The sequence below is a fragment of the Topomyia yanbarensis genome, chromosome 2 (genome assembly GCF_030247195.1).
Source record: "Topomyia yanbarensis strain Yona2022 chromosome 2, ASM3024719v1, whole genome shotgun sequence".
NCBI lineage: Eukaryota > Metazoa > Arthropoda > Insecta > Diptera > Culicidae > Topomyia > Topomyia yanbarensis.
The window spans coordinates 15,851,723-15,873,580 of record NC_080671.1 but is presented as its reverse complement, the minus strand read 5'-3'; the positions used below and the strand labels follow the sequence as shown (position 1 = coordinate 15,873,580).

Here is a 21,858-nt window from a genome sequence, read left to right as displayed (position 1 = left end):
TTCATAAATGTCTTCGACATAGTTTTATGAAACCTGATAAAATATTTAAATTGGTTAACAGCTTTAATTTTCTGAAGGAAGCATTCCCATATTTATTTTTTAACCTACGATAAAACATTATTTTTTTCCTTTGCAACCTTTAATAATAGATAATTTGGAATAATTTTGCTGAAGACATTTTTATCTATATATTTACACAGATGATATATGTTTATGCGTGGTATTTTAATTTCTATCTCGTAATTTTCCTGAACACAAAAATTGGTTTTGATTTTGGGATAATTTCAGTAAAGCTATTTAATTTTTCGAAATAATATTTTTCAAAACTGTGAAACTTTTTAAACTAATTTTAAACGTAATGAAATTCGTTTTAGCGTGTTAAACAAGTACCATGGATGGTGAAAACTTTGAAAACTTAACTCCTACCAGCACTTAAATATAATATAAAGACAAATGAAATCTCCCGCAAAGTTATTCCAAACTAACCTTGATTCAAAGTTGCTGAAGAAATGACATTCAAAGTTGCTGAAGAAAATTGTTGAATAAAAACCTGTTTTAATCCACCTAGAGGTGCAATTGTGCCTTTCTCATTTATCCAAACTATGATTTAATGACTGGTTCGTACAAGATAACATTATGGAAATGTCTATTACATTCTTATTACACTTGGTAAGCATATATAAGAGTACCTTTTTGCATTCATCGCGGTATCGGTTTGAATCGGAGTTTTCTATGTGATCGCACTCCACAACCCGTAACTCCGGAGCCGGAAGTCGGATGGAGATGGAATTCAATATCAGTTTCCGAGGACGCAACACCTTTCATTTGAGACTAAGTTGATCAAATCGGTCTAGCCATTTTTGAGAAACCGACATAACCGTTATTCTGAATTTGGATGCTTCCGCCGGGGCTTCCGAATCCGTCGATGGTGGCCATTGTGGCCAAAGAGACTTTGAATGACTGTTTGTGACCTAGATCTACAAATTCAAGCAGTTATGGTTACATTATGGAAAGAATTTCACCTTTTGACATTCATCGCAGAATTTGTTAGAATCGGGATTTACTGCGTGATCGTACGTATCACCCTGTAATCAAGGAACCAGAACTCGGATCCACACAAAATCCATTAGCAGCTGATGGAAACGTTGTACCTTTCATTTAAAATCAAGTTTGTCAAAATCGGTTCAGAAAATTCCGAGAAACCGATGTGGACAAATCATAGCAATTTTTTTTTGTAACCATACTCTTCAACTCGTAATCCGGAACGAGATGTCGGATCAAAATGAAATTAAATAGCAACCCATGGGAATATTATACCTTCCATTTGAATCTTAGTTTGTAAAAATCGGTTCAGCCATCTTCGAGAAACCGATGTGGACATTTTGTTAATAAATCCGCACATACATACTTACATACATACATACATACATACATACACACATACATACACACATACATACACACATACACATACACATACATACACACAGACATTTTGCGATCTCGGCGAACTGAGTCGAATGTTATATGAGACTCGGCCCTCCGGGCCTCGGTTAGAAAGTTGGTTTTTGGAGCAATTGCATAACCTTTCTATATGAGAAAGGCAAAAGAATAATATTTAATTAGCTTAATCAGCATGAGTTCAATGTTATCTTCATGTGATTATATTTCGAAATGTTGGTGGAATGGGTTTGAAAGTGGAGGGAATGGGGGGTTAGTAGAGTGGGAGTGGAGGATGCGTCAGAAATCCTTCATCTTATTTCGGTATACGGGGTGGATGAAGGAAATGCGGGCGTGAGGGTGGTCCAAGGGGAGGGGAGTGATGAAGGAGGGAGGCGTAAGAGCAAGGCGGAGGGGGGGGTCTAGGGGCAGCGACGCAATACTCAACTGCATATTTTGCCTTCCATTTGCGACTTGGTTTGAGAAAATCGGTTCAGTCATCACCGAAGAACCGATATGACTTTAATTGTGGAATATGCCCGGAATTCCGGATTTCCGGAATCGTCGATAGTGGACAATATATTCAAAGAATATTTGATTGGCAATCAGTGATCTAGATCTGCGATTAGAAGTAATTTGGTGATCATTTCATTAGTTTTTAACCTCTGAGCTATTACGATTGTACCGATTTATATGGGAAATACCAGTGTATCCTTACTAACACCCCTGTAACTCCGGACGCAAGAGTCCGAACCGAATGAAATTCAGCAGCAGTCAATGGCATTACTGTATCTTTCATTTAAAATCAAGTTTGTAAAAATTTGAACATCATGGTGGTACCAGTTTATAAGGGAATTTGCTGTGTGATCGCACTCTTCAACCCGTAACTCCGGAATCGGAAGTCGGATCAACTAAAAATTCAATAGCAGCTTATGGGAGCTTCATATCTTTCAGATGAAACTAAGTTTGCGAAAATCGGTTCAGCCATCTCTGAGAAAATTGTGTGAGTTTAAATGACACACACACACATACAAACACATACACACACAGACATTTGCCGATCTCGACGAACTGAATCGAATGGTGTATGACACTCGGCCTTCCGGGCCTCGGTTAAAAAGTCGATTTTTACAGTGATTGCATAGCCTTTCTTTATATGAGAAAGGCAAAAAGATTCAGTCTACTTTCTACTTGTTGCCGAGTTAAAGCTACTAACGAACAAGACGAACGACAACTAACAGCTTATTGATTTAGTGTACATTGTCTCAAGAATAAAGTCAACATAGTATGCACCCGGAGGGCCGAGTGTCATATCCCATTCGACTCAGTTCGTCGAGATCGGAAAAAGTCTGTATGTGTGTGTGTGTATGTATGTGCGTATGTGTCAAATAATGTCACTCCTTTTTCTCAGAGATGGCTGGACCGATTTGCCCAAACTTAGTCTCAAATGAAAGGTGCAACCTTCCCATCGGCTGCTATTGAATTTTGGATCGATCGGAATTCTGGTTCCGGAATTACGGGTTTCAGAGTGCGGCCACACAGAAATTTCTCATATAAACTATAGGAAAAATTAAAAATAGAATTTTTATTTTTGATGCAAAATGTGTTAAAGGTGCATGAAACGTCGAGATTTGATGCAAACTCGAAAAAAAATTTGACGACGATTCACTTTTTTGGTTTTTGGCACATTTTTGCCTTTCTCATATAGAAAGGTTATGCAATCACTCTGAAAAACGTCAACCTAATCCCGGCCCGGAGGGCCGAGTGTCATATCCCATTCGACTCAGTTCGTCGAGATCGGAAAAAGTCTGTATGTGTGTGTGTATGTGTGTATGTATGTGTGTATGTGTGTATGTATGTGTGTGTATATGTGTGTGTATGTGTGTGTGTATGTATGTATGTGCGTATGTGTCAAATAATGTCACTCATTTTTCTCAGAGATGGCTGGACCGATTTGCCCAAACTTAGTCTCAAATGAAAGGTGTAACCTTCCCATCGGCTGCTATTGAATTTTGGATCGATCGGAATTCTGGTCCCGGAATTACGGGTTTCAGAGTGCGGCCACACAGAAATTTCTCATAAAAACTATAGGAAAAATTAAAAATAGAATTTTTATTTTTGATGCTAAATGTATTTAAGGTGCGTAAAACGTCGAGATTTGATGCAAACACGAAAAAAATTTGACGAAGATTCACTTTTTTGGTTTTTGGCACATTTTTGCCTTTCTCATATAGAAAGGTTATGCAATCACTCTGAAAAACGTCAACCTTTTTTCGACTCGCATAAGGTTTCTGGATTTTAACAGGGGCGTAGTTGATGGTTTACGGAGAGGGGTTACACCCCCCCCCCCCCTCTACTGTTCACTCCCCTCCTTTAAAAATCTCCTTAAATGACCCCTCAGACCACCACCCCATCCAGCCCTCATACCCCTACCTTTCAACCCCATCATCTTTAAACCACCACTATATCACAAAGCATACCAATTTAAGCTGGGGAGTCGTTCGTTCATGGGACTTTCGCCCTCCTCACATACCCACCCCCGCATGACAAAATGAGTTAGCAAGCAGATAACATTGATCTAATGCTGATTAGGCCAATGGAGTATGATATTTTTTTGTTTCAAGTGTTTCACCGTCGACAAGTAGCTCATCAAGTTCGTGGCTGGCATGCCATTGTGTATAAGTGCAAAGTGTACTAAGAATGTAATGGACATTTCCACAATTATGTTGAACATAAAAAGCCTCCGTGCCACAGTTTAGAGAAATGAGAAAGGCACAATTGCACCGCTAGGTGGATTAAAACAGGTTTTTTTGAATTTTCTGATAGTGAAAATGGAGCTTGGGCTTACGGAAATTCCCAAAATTCAGTATCGTCATCTACGCAATTCAGTACTGATAGCATTTAAGTCAAGTAGAAATATTATTTTGTAGAAAACCGTGTAGAACGTGGTTTAAAATGACAGCATTAGAATTGCGATCCTTGTGGATATGTCGCTTAATCATTCACAAAATTTTGATTGTAGTTTTTCTTCGGAACGACTTGAAAGGTTTTGATAAATGTAGTCTTTTTAGGAGTAGTTGTGAATTAATGCTAGGACTTAGTTAGGCACCAATCCTCCTCCTGCTGCCGGAAACTGAATTTACTTGTTTGTTTACACCTTGCAGAAATCAGCCATCGAGGTTTAGATAGGAGACCACCGGTAAGGCGAGTTGAGTTTTACCGAAATGCGTTTTGGAAGAAAACCGCCCACCTTCCAGCGAACATCAGCTGATTAGCAGTGTGAAGATGCGAAAATTTTGAATATCCGGAAAAAAATCATTTTCTAATTATCGATAAATAACGAATAAAGGAACAAAGGCAGAATTTCGCATGTCTTTTGATTTTTCCAAAAAAAATAATTCTCAAATGTTTGATGTTCCGCCAAATCCAGGAGAAGGTCCCCTTAAATAAATTCATTTCTCGACAAACATGATTACGGCGTAAAAGCCAACTGTCAAAATTCTCTTTGAATGAAATTTAAGAATAAACGGTTACTCACCAATCACAGTTGTGATTAGTAAACAAAAGAGAAAAGTAACGGTTTGTCCGGAATTTCAATCCAAACATAATTCTGAAAATTGGCTTTTACGCCGTAATCATATATTTGTCGAGATTGGTTTGTTTTGCAATTTTTATTCTATTTCGAAAATCCGAAAATTCATGATAGAAGCCTTTTGGCTGTCTTGTCATCTAGGGTCATTTGGGCGTGGCGTTAAATGGAAGACATCTGTTTTCAGAGTGTTAACTTTTACGATGCACTTAATGGATCGTTGTCTTCGATTTTACACAGTGTGCAACAAACATCTCGAATTAAGTTTTGGACGGTGATGATGTCAATTTCTTTTAATCTTCATGATTCGAGTAATCAATTTCAGCTCGTTTGGAGCCTCTTTGCTTTTAGCGGACGTTTTATATCAGTTCAAAAAAATTCGGTTTGGCGTGCTTGCGGCATGTTTGGAGGATTTGTCTTGTACAGCACGAATACTGGAACTAACAGCGGTAACGGCTAGAACCTGACGCAGTTTCGGGGTCCAACATAAACGACAAAATAGGGTGAGGCAGCGATAACTATTTCATTCAGCTCTATTACGAAAAACAGATGAAATAGGATTGATGGGAGGCAGTAATTTGGGATGGTAATTCGCATCAGATAGCATTTGCCAAGCTAGACAGGTTTTGTTTTAGTGGTTTTGAACTGAAGATAATAGCTGTAGGTAGGCCCGTAGCGTGCGGTAGACGAGGTTGACCCTCGCCAAAGGCGCCAACATTAGAGTGGCGCCAACCTTAGAGGGATGCTGAAATTTTGATCCTCGTTGGCGCAAAAATGTGGTCATGGGCAGTAAAGTAGGCCTCCTGAGAAAAATTTAAGCCTTTCCAGGGAATCAAAGCCACACTATCTCCGAGCTGGAAAAGTATTATAATTTGTCGTGGTTAATTTTTTTAGTATTTCTGCAAAAGAACTCTTAGAGCGTCGTTTAAGAGAACGCATCAAATTCCTTAGGTGCCCATTTGCTTGTATTTAGTGAAAAGTTGCAATACATGACGCGCGATATAAACAGACGAACAGGCAGACGATCATTGTTGAAGGCGACGTAATTAAACGCAACGCAAATTCGCCAAAGGTTATCCGAAACAGCATTTATTTGTGCAGGGATTCACCAATTTTTTTTAGATTATAGAGGTTTTAACCTTAAGTTCATTCGCCTCTGCCGGTTAGAAAAACCTATTATGAAAAATTTATAACCCTATGTGCGGGGTCGGGGCTAGAACCCAGGTGCGCTGCGTACAAGTCAATCGATTTACCAACTACGCTTCGCCGACCCCACTCACCATTTTGTTCCATTCAGTGCTTCATCAGATCCACGCACGACAAACTCGAATTGGTGACTACTCCGTCGATCTCAACTTTATGAGCAGGCATATAGACGCCGTAGTCCTTCATAAAAGGCTCGCCATCAGTAACGTAATTTACTTGCTCCAAACGAGTTCAATGTGTATGCTTTTAAACGGGAAGTCCGTGTCTTTGATGACGAATCTTGTTCGACATCCATTTTACCATCAACTGGGTTTTTTCAAAACAGTATATTTTTATGCGGTGTGATAAGTTATAATTTAAATAATACGAGCGAAGAGACAGAATTTATAGAAAATATAATAAAATGAAAGAAAAGTTAGAGGATAACAAAGTAAAAATGTGGTCACTTGATGTATAACTAAACGGTACCGATTTCTTTTGAAGTATGTGTAAAAACTTCTATCAGCCATGGATCATAAAAGCATCTCTCTTTTGTGTGTGCAAATAAGTGACATAAACGGAATGTCGTGACGGAACTTAGACTGGTAATTCAAATTTAATGATATGTACCGTTATCAACAATCCACCAACCAGGTCGAAGCTCCTAAAAAGTTGTCAGTTCAGTATACTGGTATTCATATATAGTAGGATCCATGGTCATCCTTAATTTTAAAACGGGACATACCTCAACTGTTTTTGCAACTCAAAAAAGTCCTTATGCAAAACTTCACTTAGTCGGACATAACTAAGGAGGCGCGCAAAACGATCAAAGTTCGGTATTCATCCGTAAAGAAAACTAACACTTTTAAATTTTAAAAACTGTATTTGTATTTTTGATAGCGATATTGATGGCTTTGCCCGAAATAGGCTGGACAATTTATATTTTCTGCATCGCTTTTGAAAGATATTCCGAAAAAAAGTCCGCATTTATTTTTATAAAAATCATACTTCATAATAGGTTGTTCTGCTCCTAAATAAAACAAACAAAACAAAAACATGAAGTTTGCCACAAGACGAATTTTAGAACCAGTGAAAAAGTGTGATCTTATCCGAAGGAACCACATTCTAGGAATACCACGACTGTGTTCGACCAAAAATTATTAAGATATCCTTTAGTACACTAGTTCTGCAATGTCATGAAGTTTTAGAACCGATCGAAATGTGTACTCTTTTCCGGGAGTTTTTGGGGTACTTCGGAGAAGTATCAACCCGACCAAAACATTTTAAAGTTTTATGCGCTTCAAGATAAGACTAAAGTAAAGTACGGAAAGTGGAGTTACTATAGTATTCCCAACTTGAAAACGTTCTCAACAATCACTTTAAGTTTGTTGGAAACTGCAACACCAAAATTTTGAAATTTAATGTTTCTAATAAAATGCTGGTAAGAGTTTCAACAGTTTCCAATCTACATGATTATCTACAATATATCATTAAAGTCAATGAAATATTGCATCAGAATCGGAATGTAATGCAAGGCCTGTCAACTACGATAAGCTAAGATGTCAAAATTAAAGTTCAAATCGACAAAAATAGTCATTTTCCAGCACAATAGCTTCAAAATAACATTTCCAAAGGTTTGGGAAATAGTTTGAAATCAGCCCTCATTTTTCTTTACATCAATGTGATTATTTTTTACCGTGTAGCCATCGTATGACCGACATCAGCGATGTGTAAGGTGGTAGCAAACAATCCCACGATTTCCAGAAATATCAACATTTGCGTTTTGTGACCAATGGAAGATCCGGTGTAACTGATTGGTGCACACTTTCCTTGCTACCTGCGGATGTTGCTGGTTGTTTATCTGTCGATATGTCTATCTTCGTTAGAATAGAAACGAAGTATTTGTTCATGATTGCGGTGGAATTCGACCGAAGAAGGACAGAATATTTCTTCGGTCATGCGTGATTGAATGTAGTGGTTCGCTTTTAGACCGGATGGAGTATTGATGTTGTGTGATGTGCTTCAGTTCAGTTCAATTAATTGTACTTCCACCCTAGTGAGTTTACTAATTATTGGAATTGTTTCTACACACAACACTCTGTATACGTTGTAAATATTACAGTCTTTCATCTTTTTGACTGAAAATGAGGTTGGACACTTTTCCGAATCCACTTTTTGTTTGAACATATCTGGAAAATTTACTCAATGTTTATGAGAATGACTTTTCTATTTCGCTCTCAATATTTTATAATTGCCTTCTACTGGACAACTGTCACCCAACAAAATTTTAAGCACACAGAAACATCTCCCCCAACAACTAGAATAAATTGAATCGACGATAAAATGTTACTTCATGCCAGAGACTCTTGTGTTGGAAATGTTCTAGTCGTCCCACCCCCAACGAAACTTTCTGTCGACGTGATTTCAGAAATATGTTTGCATCGAAACTGTTCCCGTTATATAGGGTGATGAGCCTATTTTGGCACCATTATGGAGAGGGTCGTACTATTTTTTGAACAACTTAAAAAGAAGCCATATTACCTATAACCTTTTTCAGAATAAAGTATCAGTGTACTGTTTCTTAAACATCTGTATAATGCTTATTTGGCAGAATTGTCTCAATTTTCAGCACAAATGAAAATAAATGTTCTATTCTGTGCATCTATTCCCACTTGAACGTTCCAATTATCGCCTCATGGGTGTGCCGATTTCCACCTCATCGAAAAAATAGTCTAGTTGAAACGCAATGCCTCATATTTCATTTGCGTCAATTCTAACTAGGTATCCAGATCATGGACGCCAACGCGTGATTTGTAAAACGAATCATTCTGCTTTTTTCAGCCGATCAAAACAAACGTAAACATCACGCATACGAAAGAAACTCATCAGCTGTTAGTAGAAGAGCGCCCAGAACTGCGCATGCAGGAAATAACCATGCGAATGTTAACAACTGGAATATAAAGTTTCACATCACACATTACTTCCTCCCTATCCAAATTGTATGTGCAGATGAAAATAAAATATCTGCAATCAACAATTAGTTGAATAGCTTGAAATAATTGATTACTTATACATGAAATTGCATTACAATATATTTTCAAGTTCATGTTTTGGGTTGGCCGCACTGGTGATTCTTTTCTGTACGATGGATGCAAAAAAGTTTGTTTTGATTGTGGTAGTGTATCGGCAAAACATGGCAAAATTATGAACGCCAGTATTTAATATGTTCCTATTATAGCACTAGGCATATCCTAGTGTTTGACGAGTGTTTTTAAAGTGAAATAATCGTAAAAAGGTTCCCCAGCTAAAATAAAGGTATGTATCAGTGCAATATTTAATATATTTGTGCCGGAATAACGAGATATGAGGCGGTAAATGCTGGCTCGAAAGTGTTTATTTTGCTAAGCGCCGTTGCGTCCTGTTTCGGTTCACTACGCGAGTGAGGCGGATCAGCAGATATTTCAATAAGGTGATTTTGTTTTAATTAAAAGTTGAATTTAGTGGATAGTTCTGAATACGTATGTGCACAACAAATAAAGAATATAACTTGAGCTTATTTTTGCACACCTGTTTTAGCCAAATCGATATTGTCATTATCTCATATGCTTGGTTCGAAACCAAGGGGTACGAAATAGGGTCACAATAGGCTCTACTGCCATAATAGGCACATCACCCTACGTGAAAAGCACCGTTTTGTCAGTGCAAAGGCATTTCAACCCGGAAAGTGCCAAGGTCAGTTACCACGCGAGGCTGGGGTGCAGTTACAGCGCACTTGATCGCATGGTTCCGTTCACTTTTCACTATAGGCCAGCATCCAAGGGACACTTAGTACATCACAATGAAAATGTTATCGCTGTTATACTGTGGGAGAAAAAAACCCGCGCTTTCCCCGATCTAGATGCCGACAGTGTCCCGGGCCGTTCGCGGTCTGTTCGAACAACGAGGCATAATAGGAACAAACCTTGGTGGTCCGCCTGCTACGCCATCGATAAGGCCAATGTTGGCTATTGCTGCTGGTGGTGGCGGAGGTGGTGGCGATGGAACTGGAGGCAGGTCTGTGTGTGCTGGACATCGGTACAGTCTGGCGGGAGCACCACCGGCCGATGGCAGTGAACCGATAGTACAAGTGTTATGGAATTGTAGTTTTTTTTTGGTAGACGGTAACGTCGGGCCGTTGGAAAGACAGGATCGCATCAGATCGGCAGATGACCGGAGCCGTAACGATAGTAGAGCACATATTTGGGAGTATGAAAAGAGAGGAAAGAAATGAGAGCCATTTCGGTATGCGATGGAATTTTATTGGTTCTTATCGTCACACTTTCACTAACTAGGTATCATCATCATCAACAGGGACGATGAAGATAACAATGGGGGACGTGCGGGTTGTGGTGCAGAAAGGGGCAAACATCATGAACAATTTCGATGTAACGCCATGCAGAAAAATGCGTACATTGAATGGGATATAGACTGTAGAACGGTAAAGATTGTAGAAGACGAAGATTTTGAAGAGGGGGTTAATACTAGTTTTACGAGTAGGATGATAAGTGTAATAACATCGAATACTTTAGTATAGAATGAAAGAAGTTTATGTGTGTTGGAATGGTGAAAAATAACATTTTGATTATGAAATATGCTTTAACCCTATTTTGTTTAAATTTGTTACAATTTAAAGTAAACTACTTGATTATTCGTGGTTTTGTCTCAGAAAGGCCTTAGTGATTCTAATCGTGCCCAGTCCAATTTACACTGCTTAAAGTATCACGGAGATCTCTATCAGTTACTGTAACCCATTGACTTTGGTTGTTCGAAAAAGCATCTGTGTTTTATAAATCAGCTTCTTTTGATATAAAAGGTTTAATGATTATTTCACCTACAAGAGACATATAAGATTCACTCTCTCAAAATTGATAACCTCTGTAGCTTTTAATATATCGAATGCGATTTTTGGGGATGTTAATACGTCTCTTCGTAATAAGTTTTTCAAGTAATTCTTTTTTATATTTCGTGTCCTTTTGGAAACACAAAACTGATTTTCTTTTAACTAGTTTTCTTACAGGTGATTGCTTTGTGGATCTTTTCAACGGTCTTGGTAAAAGTTTAACGTAACTTCGTCAGAGTACATCTCATTCTAACCATCATCTTTGGATTTTTTCCATCGCCAGGTTTGATGAGAGTTGTTAACCATTTCCAGAGTCTTTCGGATTGACCGGCATATCCAGTAATTTCTTTTTGAACTGACAGATTTTATACTAAACAAAGTTCACGCCAAAAAGCCGTCTTCAGAATAAATCGGAAATATTTCAAGTATACAGGTCGGACTCGATTATCCGGGGATTTGAAAAAAAGCTCACCCCGGATAATCGAATCACCCGGATAATCGAATCAAACTTTTTTTTGCGTTATTTCATGAATTTAAGCTTCATTCGTGGAGAAATTGGAAATAAAATGACCAGGACAAATTTTCCTATTGTGGTAAATGTAGGAGTTTTTCTCGATATTGAAGGTGCTTTTGACAACGTATCTTTCGAATCCATTTTGGAAGCAGCACGAGATCATGGAGTACCTTCATATATCACGAACTGGATACACGCAATGCTTAGCAACCGACATCTGTGCTCATCGTTAAGACAAGTAGAGATGAGGAAACTGAGTGTCTGCGGATGTCCTCAAGGTGGTGTGCTGTCACCACTTCTATGGAACCTTGTCGCCGATAGCTTGTTGAGAAAACTAAATGAGCTTGGGTTTCCGACGTATGGTTTCGCCGATGATTATCATATAATGATCACACACTTTTTGATTTGATGCAACAAGCCTTATGTGTTGTTGAGCGGTGGTGTCTTCATGTTGGACTATCAGTTAATCCAAATAAAACCTCAATGGTGCTATTCACGCAACGAAGGATTACAACCGGAGCTCGTCCATTGCAGTTTTTTGACTCTGAAATTATTGTCGAAGATCAAGTTAAGTACGTTGGGGTAATTCTCGACTCAAAACTTATTTGGACAGCTCACATCGATTTCAGGATCAAGAAAGCTTGCATGGCCTTTGGCCAATGTAGACGGGCTTTCGGCAAATCTTGGGGACTCAAACCCAAGTACATTCAGTGGATCTACACAACAATTGTTAGACCAATACTGGCATACGGGTGCCTTGTTTGGTGGCAGAAGGGAGAAGTCATGACAATCCAATCAAAGTGAAACCATCTTCAGAGGATGGTCTTGATGGCGATGACTGGTGCGTTCTCGACAACACCTACTGCTGCTCTCGAGGCACTCTTGAACATAACACCACTACATGTGTTTCTGAAACAAGAAGCACTTTCTTGTGCATACCGTCTTAAGGTTACTGGGCTCTGGAACAGTAACCAAATAGATCGTGTAACTAGCCACACAAGACTGTGGCCCCAAATGGTTACTTGGGATGAGTATACACTTGCTCCCAGTGACCTTACACTCACATGTAGTTTTCCTTCTAAAACTTTCAATGTGAGAATTCCTCTTCGTGAGGAATGGCTGTCTGGCTGGATGGAGCGACAACTTACCCGGTACCCGGTCATTCCGGTATTACTGGAAATGAATGGGCGGACGAATTGGCTAGAGCTGGCGCTGTGACTGATTTCGTTGGTCCAGAACCAGTTCTACCACTGTCAATAAGTTGGATAAAGCACAAGATTCGCTCTTGGGCTGCATTCGAACATGCCAACCATTGGCATAGCTTGCAAACTTGCGTTCAAACAAAGGCTTTTCTGCCGGATGTGAATCCGAAAATGTCAAGAAATTTGTTGCATTTTTCCAAGCACAACTGCAGTATTCTGGTCAGGGCACTGACTGGACATTGCAAACTCAATTATCATATGGCTACTATTCAGCGCGCTGAGTATTATTCATGTGATCTTTGTGAATCCAATTACGGAACATCATATCATTTGATATGCAATTGCCCTGTATTAATGCAATTGCGCATCCGGATTTTTGGTTCTCCATACATAGATGAACCTATGTACAGAGAGCTGAAATTTAAGGATATGCTTTTGTTCCTAACCCAGTGTGGTAAAGAACTATAGTTTTTTAGCCGTATTTGAATGACAATATCTCTTCGGGGGTGTTGTCGTTCTGTTATCTCAATATTCCGGGGGTGTTGATATATCCGCTCACTGTTTGAGTAGAGGTTCTAAATCCCTCCGGGGGTTGGAAGTTTTATTCCTGCTGTTGTAGCACCTGCAGATCGTTCAGCATCACTCCGGGGGTGCAGAATGCTCTGTTTTAATTGTTCTGTGTCGTTGTTTTCCTTACCCCTAACCTTACCACTTCCCCAATCCTTCCCATCAGGAAAATGATGAAAAGACGATTCTTGGCAAGGCACAAATCTCCGATCAACATGGGGAACGTGCCATTTGAGCCAGACGCTACTGATTCCTGATTCCTGATATTTCATGAATTTAGGCTTCATTCGTGGAGAAATTGGAAATAAAATGACCAGGACAAATTTTCCTATTATGGTAAATGTAAATGTACCTATTTTGGCCCTAGTCGATTTTTCAGACTATCAGGATGTGATTTGTATTTTCAGTTGGTTTTCATTTATTATTCATATTGGTAACGAGTTAACGATATGTATCAGTTGTTTATAGCTATTTGTACAAGAATTCTAAGATAAACTTTTTAATAAGGTGTGTCTTTTGCAATACAAGTCAAACTCGATTACCCAGGGCTTAAATTTTCCGAGGTAACTGATTCGATTACTCGAATACCAAAAAAAATAAAGTTAGTAGGTAAACTGGGGGTCGTCTGTTTCTTGGCTCCAGTTTAATTTACATGGAGTGTCACATATCACAGCTAACATGTCTAGTCATTCTAATTAGAAGAGTGCGTGTTGCGCACCCACAAAGAGATCCTTGTCCTTGTCCTTGTCATTTAGTTGACCAATACTGGATTGTCAGGTAATAACAAGGCGTGTAGTCTTCGCAAATTGTCCCACTCATACTTGTCACTAGCGAAGGACTACCAGGTTCCCGGGCGCCTTAGCGAGAAGTACATCTGGCGCCCTCTTTACATAGCCTATCATCCATCTTTGCTTGAGATACCCAAGAATTGAAATCACCTCCAGGGACGGCCGGGTCTCTTTTTAGAATCTCGTTAACCATTTCTTGACCAACTTTTTTCTACCGCATATAGGGACCCAAAACTATTTTTCCTTAAAACTGTTGGAGTCAAGAAACACGAAAAACCTGGTTTAAGAAAGATAGGTGCTTCTTTTGTAGCTGCTCAATATTTACCTTCCGATCTAGTCCAATTGCATGAAAAAGGTAATTGAGGGCAATCTAAATTAGAAAAATTTAGAAGTTTTCAATAATATTCCCAGGCTAAGAAAATATTCCAAAATTTCATTTTAGCCATCAAAAGAAACTATCCCTGGCAGCACTGCTTCAGCGGAACCCAATCAGATTAATTATAATAACTTCTGTTCTAATGCTAATATTTATAACTTTTAGTGCTCAATTGAAAGATCTTAGTCGCAGTTATTAGCCTTACATGGCCTTACATGGTCATATAGAAACATGGTTTTTCATCAACCAGAAGGGCACGAACGGGTTAAAGATGCTATTGGAATTCTGAGCAGGAATCAATTATTGAAAGGGATAATGGGAGAAGAGCAATATTGTTTGTGTCAAAGTCCACTGGAACTCAAAGCAGGATATTCATCAGAACATTACACCGGATTCCAATGATAATAGGACCATGATTCTATCAGTATCTGGAATAAAGCATAATCTTCAGCGGAATTCTATCTTGAGAAAGATTCCACTAGACATTTAAGAAGCTTTTTTCCAGAATCCTGCATAAAAATTCAGAGAAAAAACCGTAGAAATACGGATAAATATTGAATCGAAGTTCTGAAATAGATTTCATTGGGATGCTAAGAAAACTTCGATCAGAAAAGTATCCAAACAGAATCCTGAGAAGCATGTCATTATTATCCCAAGAGATAGCCAGAAACCGACCGAGCAATGTAGGTATAATGACGTTGTATGTGGCTTACAGTAACCGATCTATTACGAGAAAAATGTACTTTTAGTGTAAAATTAAAAAGTTGCATATTTGGCAATATTGGCATGAAAAACTTTTCATTTTTTTTGGAATCCCTAAACAAATCTTTAAAAAAATATCTCGCTGATTGATTCTAGTGCAAACAGTACCAGATATATAATCCGAAGAAAAACATTTTTTTAAACAATTTGTTAAACTTAACCGTTATGTGTTCAACAAAAAAACACCTATAACAGGCCAACGAGGGTGCCCACAAATTAAAATGCTAATAACTATGGCTTCCTTTAACCGATTTGGCTACTTTTAGATGTTTTGGATTCAGGAACTCGTCCACTTTTGGATTCTGTAACATTGAACCGGATGAATGGATCTGGTTCTTGGTAATCCGGATTTTCCGGAGTAATGTTCCAGTACTAGGGTATGATTTGTAAATTTGAATAATGCCCTAGCAAAATGAGTATCAAAACTCTTCAAATTGTCTCGGACGCCTGTTATTTATTGTTACGGGACCCTATGGTAGTTTGAAAAATGGAATTGGAATGGAATGGCTATTCACGGCCCTACGGGAACCTACTCCGGAATGTCCGTTCCGGGGTGAAATCACCAAATGGTTCCAATACCACGAAATACAGCCTATTGATGCTATGCCAAGAATTTTGATACCCATATTGCTAGTATTCCATTGAAATTCACAAATAGTATCCAAGCACTGGAACATGCTTCCGGAAATCCGGATTCCCGGGAACCGGTTGAAATAACCCGATTCATTTTTACGAAGTCTAAAAGTGGATGAGTTCTTGAATCCAAAACACCCAAAAGCATCAAAATCGGTTGAAAATTACCTTAGTTATTGGCATTTCAGTTTTGGGGGTACCCGGGTATCCACGTCGGCCTGCGACGTAGTAAAAAATTCAGGAGCCCCTCCTCACTCCCTTCTTACTACATCAAAAACATTATTATCCCAAAAGCTTGACTTAGTGAAGTTCTAAGATGACACAAAGTTTCAATTTCCAGCTACCCATAAAACATCGGAGTTTCATTATTTGTAACCTTAAAAGGTATCCGGGTACCGCGTCGGACACATAACGGTTAAGAGTGTTCCCATGGACTGACGGGCTCTTTTAAACGACACAACAATTTAGGTTATTATATATTGGCTCTAAATGAACAATTTCTTCAAAACTGGTTCCAATCTATGAAGTTCGATTCCAAGTTTTGTTTTTTTAAGTCACTTTGCGCGGAATAACCCATATAAAAGCTATTTTTGAGATAAAAACCTGTTTTAATCCACCTAGAGGTGCAATTGTGCCTTTCTCATTTCTCCAAACTATGATTTAGTAGCTGGTTCGTACAATATAACATTATGGTAATGTTTTTCATTCTTATTACACTTGGTAAGTATATATAAGAGCACTTTTTTGCATTCATCGCGGTATCGGTTTGAATCGGAGTTTTCTATGTGATCGCACTCCACAACCCGTAACTCCGGAACCGGAAGTCGGATGGAGATGGAATTTAATATCGGTTTCCGGGGACGCAACACCTTTCATTTGAGACTAAGTTGATCAAATCGGTCTAGCCATTTTTGAGAAACCAATATAACCGTTATTCTGAATTTGGATGCTTCCGGATCCGTCGATGGTGGCCAGTGTGGCCAAAGAGACTTTGAATGACTGTTGGTGACCTAGATCTACACCTTTTTACATTCATCGCAGAATTCGTTAGAATCGGGATTTGCTGCGTGATCGTACGTATCACCCTCTAATTCAGGAACCAGAACTCGTATCCACACAAAATTCAACAGCAGCTGATGGACCTTTCATTTAAAATCAAGTTTGTCAAAATCGGTTCAGAAAATTCCGAGAAACCGATGTGGACAAATCAACAAATTTTGTTTTGTAACCATACTCTTCAACTCGTAATCCGGAACAAGATGTCGGTTGAAAATGAAATTCAATAGCAACCTATGGGAATATTATACCTTTCATTTGAATCTTAGTTTGTAAAAATCGGTTCAGTCATCTCCGAGAAACCGATGTGGACATTTTGTTAACAAATCCGCACATACACACATACATACATACATACATACATACATACATACATACATACATACATACATACATACATACATACATACATACATACATACACACATACATACACACATACATACACACAGATATTTTGCGATCTCGGCGAACTGAGTCGAATGTTATATGAAATTCGGCCCTCCGGGCCTCGGTTAGAAAGTCGGTTTTTGGAGCAATTGCATAACCTTTCTATATGAGAAAGGCAAAAGAATAATATTTAGCTTAATCAGCATGAGTTCAATAGTATTTTCATGTGATTATATTTTGAAATGATGGTGGAATGGGTTTGAAAGTGGAGGGAATGGGGGGTTAGTAGAGTGGGAGTGGAGGATGCGTCAGAAATCCTTCATCTTATTTCGGTATACGGGATGGATGCAGGAAATGCGGGCGTGAGGGTGGTCCAAGGGGAGGGGAGTGATGAAGGATGGAGGTGTAAGGGCATGACGGAGGGGGGGGGGGGGGGAGGGGGGCGGCGACGCAATACTCAACTGCATATTTTGTCTTCCATTTGAGACTTGGTTTGAGAAAATCGGTTCAGTCATCACCGAAGAACCGATTTGACTTTAATTGTGGAATATGCCCGGAATTCCGGACTTCCGGAATCGTCGATAGTAGGCAATATATTCAAAGAATGTTTGATTGGCAATCAGTGATCTAGATCTGCGATTAGAAGTTATTTGGTGACCATTTCAATAGTTTTTAGCCTCTGAGGTATTACGATTGTACCGATTTATATGGGAAATTCCAGTGTATCCTTACTAACACCCCTGTAACTCCGGAAGCAAGAGTCAGAACCGAATGAAATTCAGCAGCAGTCAATGGCATTACTGTATCTTTCATTTGAAATCAAGTTTGTAAAAATCGGTAGAGAATTCGTTGGGGAATGGGTGTGATATTAGCTTAGGAACTTGGCGGGTTCCCCGGGGGCGTCATGACCTGTCATAGGTGGCCAATTTGGTCAAAGCTGCTTTGATTGATCATTAGTGATCCAGACCCGCAAACTAGAGTAATGTTACATCAATTTTAATATGTTTTACATCATTTGAACATCATGGTGGTACCAGTTTATATGGGAATTTGCTGTGTGACCGCACTCTTCAACCCGTAACTCCGGAACCGGAAGTCGGATCAACTAAAAATTCAATAGCAGCTTATGGGAGCGTTATACCTTTCCGATGAAACTAAGTTTGCGAAAATCGGTTCAGCCATCTCTGAGAAAATTGTGTGAGTTTAAATGACACACACACACATACACACATACACACACACACATACATACACACACAGACATTTGCCGATCTCGACGAACTGAATCGAATGGTGTATGACACTCGGCCCTCCGGGCCTCGGTTAAAAAGTCGATTTTTACAGTGATTGCATAGCCTTTCTTTATATGAGAAAGGCAAAAAATGTTCTATTGACTGCAATGATCGAATTAGCACTCTAATAAGACATTATAGTTGAAATTTGATTTTTTTTTCAAAACACCCGGATAATCGAATCATTTTCCCCGTATAATCGAATCCCCGGATAATCGAGTCCGACCTGTACTGCCGTTTTTTCGGAAGAAAATAGGGCAACGAAAATCACAATAAGAGCGCAGATTCAAATAACTCCGACTATCACGCGTAATACCACGCCCCCAAGCTTCAATTCGGACAGAAAACTCTCTTTAGTCGATCCCTTCCCGGTTGTAAGAATACCAGGGACAGGGAAGAACATAGCACCTAAAACGTGGATGCCATCTCTCACCCAACCCTTAATACAGTAGTTCCAAATTTTTGGAAAATCTGGAATTAGCGAGAGGTACATAATAGCATTTCAATAAAAATTAAGCTTGAGGTATTCAGTTCGGTTTCTCATCTCGCTCAGTTCAGACGCTAGAAATCGTTCCGCTGCTATTTGCAAAAGCAAAAATTGATTCCTTCTACCTAGTGTGTGAAACATGAACAAACAATGAGTGACAATACAAAGCAAGAGTATATCCCGTTGCGGGCAAACTGTGTTGCTGTAGACTTCTCGAAATGTCCGGTAAGACCATCAATTCGTGAAGTGGAGCAAATGTTGAAAGTGAACATGAAGCTCAATGTAGCAGAAGTTAATGCGGTGCAATTCTATCATTTACGTCATGCGGTACTGATTATGTTCGAAAACATTATTCAAGCAGAATCATTCGATTCCCAGAACAACAAAAACACGTCGTCGAATGACATTTTATACAGTATCCCAACGTATATAGATGTTGACAGTATTTAAATAAAGATACATGACCTGGCACCACGTACTCATTCCTCCGTTATCAAAAAACCATGTCAAAATACGGAGAGGTGAATAGTGTTACGGAAGATACTTGGAGGAACTTCTTCCCAGGACTCCGCAACGGTATACGTGTGGTGAGAATGTGTCCGACCAAACCTATTCCCTATTATTTGACTTTCACATGCACATCACCTCAAGGTGTTGAATATTCTCAACGAACACTAATCACGTACCCAGGGCAAATTCCACTAAACCAACTACGGAAAGGTTATTTACATAGGCCCCCTGTGTTCGTTTTATATCAGTCGTCGCTCACATGCCAAACGAGCAACATGTTGACTTATTGTCCGGACGGAACAATAAGCGGTAGGCGCTATGGATTTTCGGCAGCAATGGCATTAGCACCCTCTCGCACCTAAGTGACGCAATCAAATAGTTTACAATTAGGGGTGCCGCGTTCCGCTTCATTCATTCGTCGCTCGAATGTCAAACGAGTAACATCATGGATATATCGTCAAGCCGATACAATTGACATTTCAAATCGCACAGCGTGATGAATAGTGCGCGATAAACTTTGCACACAGCAAAGGAACGGGTAAAAGTTTTACACGGTTTAACTTTGTACGAGATAATGCAATCAGTGTCGAAAATCCAAAGCGACTACCATGGATTTTAAGCAGTGGTAGTATCAACTCGGTTAAATTGTGTAAAACTTGCACTTGTTCCCTCGCTGTGTGCAAAGTTTAATGTGCGCTCTTCATCACCACTGCGGTTTGAAACTTTACATGTACACGAACGAGCAAGCAATGCGGGAGGGAAGGGTGGCTTTGAATCGATGTGGTGCGACGTGTGTGTGTACGTTACACAGATACGGGTGAAATTCTCATGCTAACATAGTTTCGGCTGTTTGTTGATACGTAGGGTTCATATTTCGAACATACGTGATAAATTTTTTATCACTAAGGATAACTGGATTTGCGTCTACTGAAAGGCGGATGTTAGTTATAGATTTTGCAGGGTGAGAAAATTGAGTTATGTTAGAGCAGTATCAGTTTCTTTCTAAAAGTTGCGAAACTAATCTATAGCGATTCTTTTTAGTGAACCCAAAAGTAATACCATCTGACCAAGATAAATTACTAATTGATTTTGATTATTATCGCAGGTTTGCAAGCATAAGCATTGAATATCAATCAAATTTCTTAGGGTATATTCAGTAGCGTAGTGTTTGATATAGGAGTTGAAAAGAGGAATTGGACCGGAAACAATCACATCCCCAGCAGGGGGTTTTGATTTATTATTACGAACAGTTTTGTTTCGAGCTTTAAGCTCTAGCGTTAGTGGAGCAGCAGCAGATTTGGAAAGTAAATCTGAATTTGCTAGAAAATGAATCAAAGACGTTTGCCGTGAGCGTACCTTATGGACCTGGGATCGATGATTCAGTGTAAGTAAAAAAAAAATTCTCGCCTTTTAAGAAAAAAAATAAACCCGTTTTTCGAAAAAACAATTTTTTGAAGTTCTGAACACGATCCTGCAAAATCTACCCGACCGATGTTTTCAAACTTGGAACATGCTTTTTGGTATAAAATACAACCCCTATGTTTTTGACATGTCTCCATTTTCACATTAAGGTAGTTTGTCACCTAAAAATGGCAAAAAATGTAGGACAAAATCGCGTTTTTTGCATAAGAGGACACGAACTGTTGAAAAATGAAAATAATAACGTAGAGGGAAGGGCATTGCAAAAACACTCATTTTTGAAATCTCAAGCCCCTATTTCTTATTGTGATAAATGTCAAGGTAAGCTCAGATGCCAAATTTCACATCATTTGGACATTTAGACCCACGCCATCTTTGCTTGAAGTTTTTGACATTGGTACTTAAGGGGAAAATATGAGGACAAAATAGATGAAATGAGCTTTTGAAACAGCATTCGAAAAATTTCAGTTTATACCTTAGCATTTCAATGGGAATATTTCCGGCGCAAGAAAAATACGGGAAGTTGGAGTTTTGGAACATGATGTTATAAAAACCGCCTATTTTTAATAACCATTCTGCCGAAGACTGCATATCAAGAAGACTGGCAACTCTGTCCAGAATCTGGAGACAGTGACGCCATTTGCGGGTGAAGGTGGTACTTCCCGTAGTGATGCACATACACATGTACACTTTTACATTAAGCTTCCTACCTTTCTCCCATAGAGGCTCTGTAACCTCTGTCGCTACTCGTCTGTACGGGGGAAGGAAA

At 39.1% G+C, this 21,858-nt stretch overlaps 1 protein-coding gene across 7 annotated transcripts in view; it reads right to left on the bottom strand.

Annotated features, from left to right (window-relative positions):
• LOC131678908 (uncharacterized) overlaps positions 1 to 21,858 on the bottom strand; it is a 543,408-nt gene that overhangs the window by 103,688 nt on the left and 417,862 nt on the right. For 6 of the 7 annotated variants that reach the window (XM_058959338.1, XM_058959339.1, XM_058959340.1 and 3 more), the window contains one exon: positions 10,176 to 10,295. The exons of the other annotated variant lie outside the window; for it this stretch is intronic. In XM_058959338.1, the coding sequence (XP_058815321.1) occupies positions 10,176 to 10,295 (120 nt within the window). The remainder of the gene's footprint in view (positions 1 to 10,175; positions 10,296 to 21,858) is intronic. 7 annotated transcript variants of the gene reach the window in all.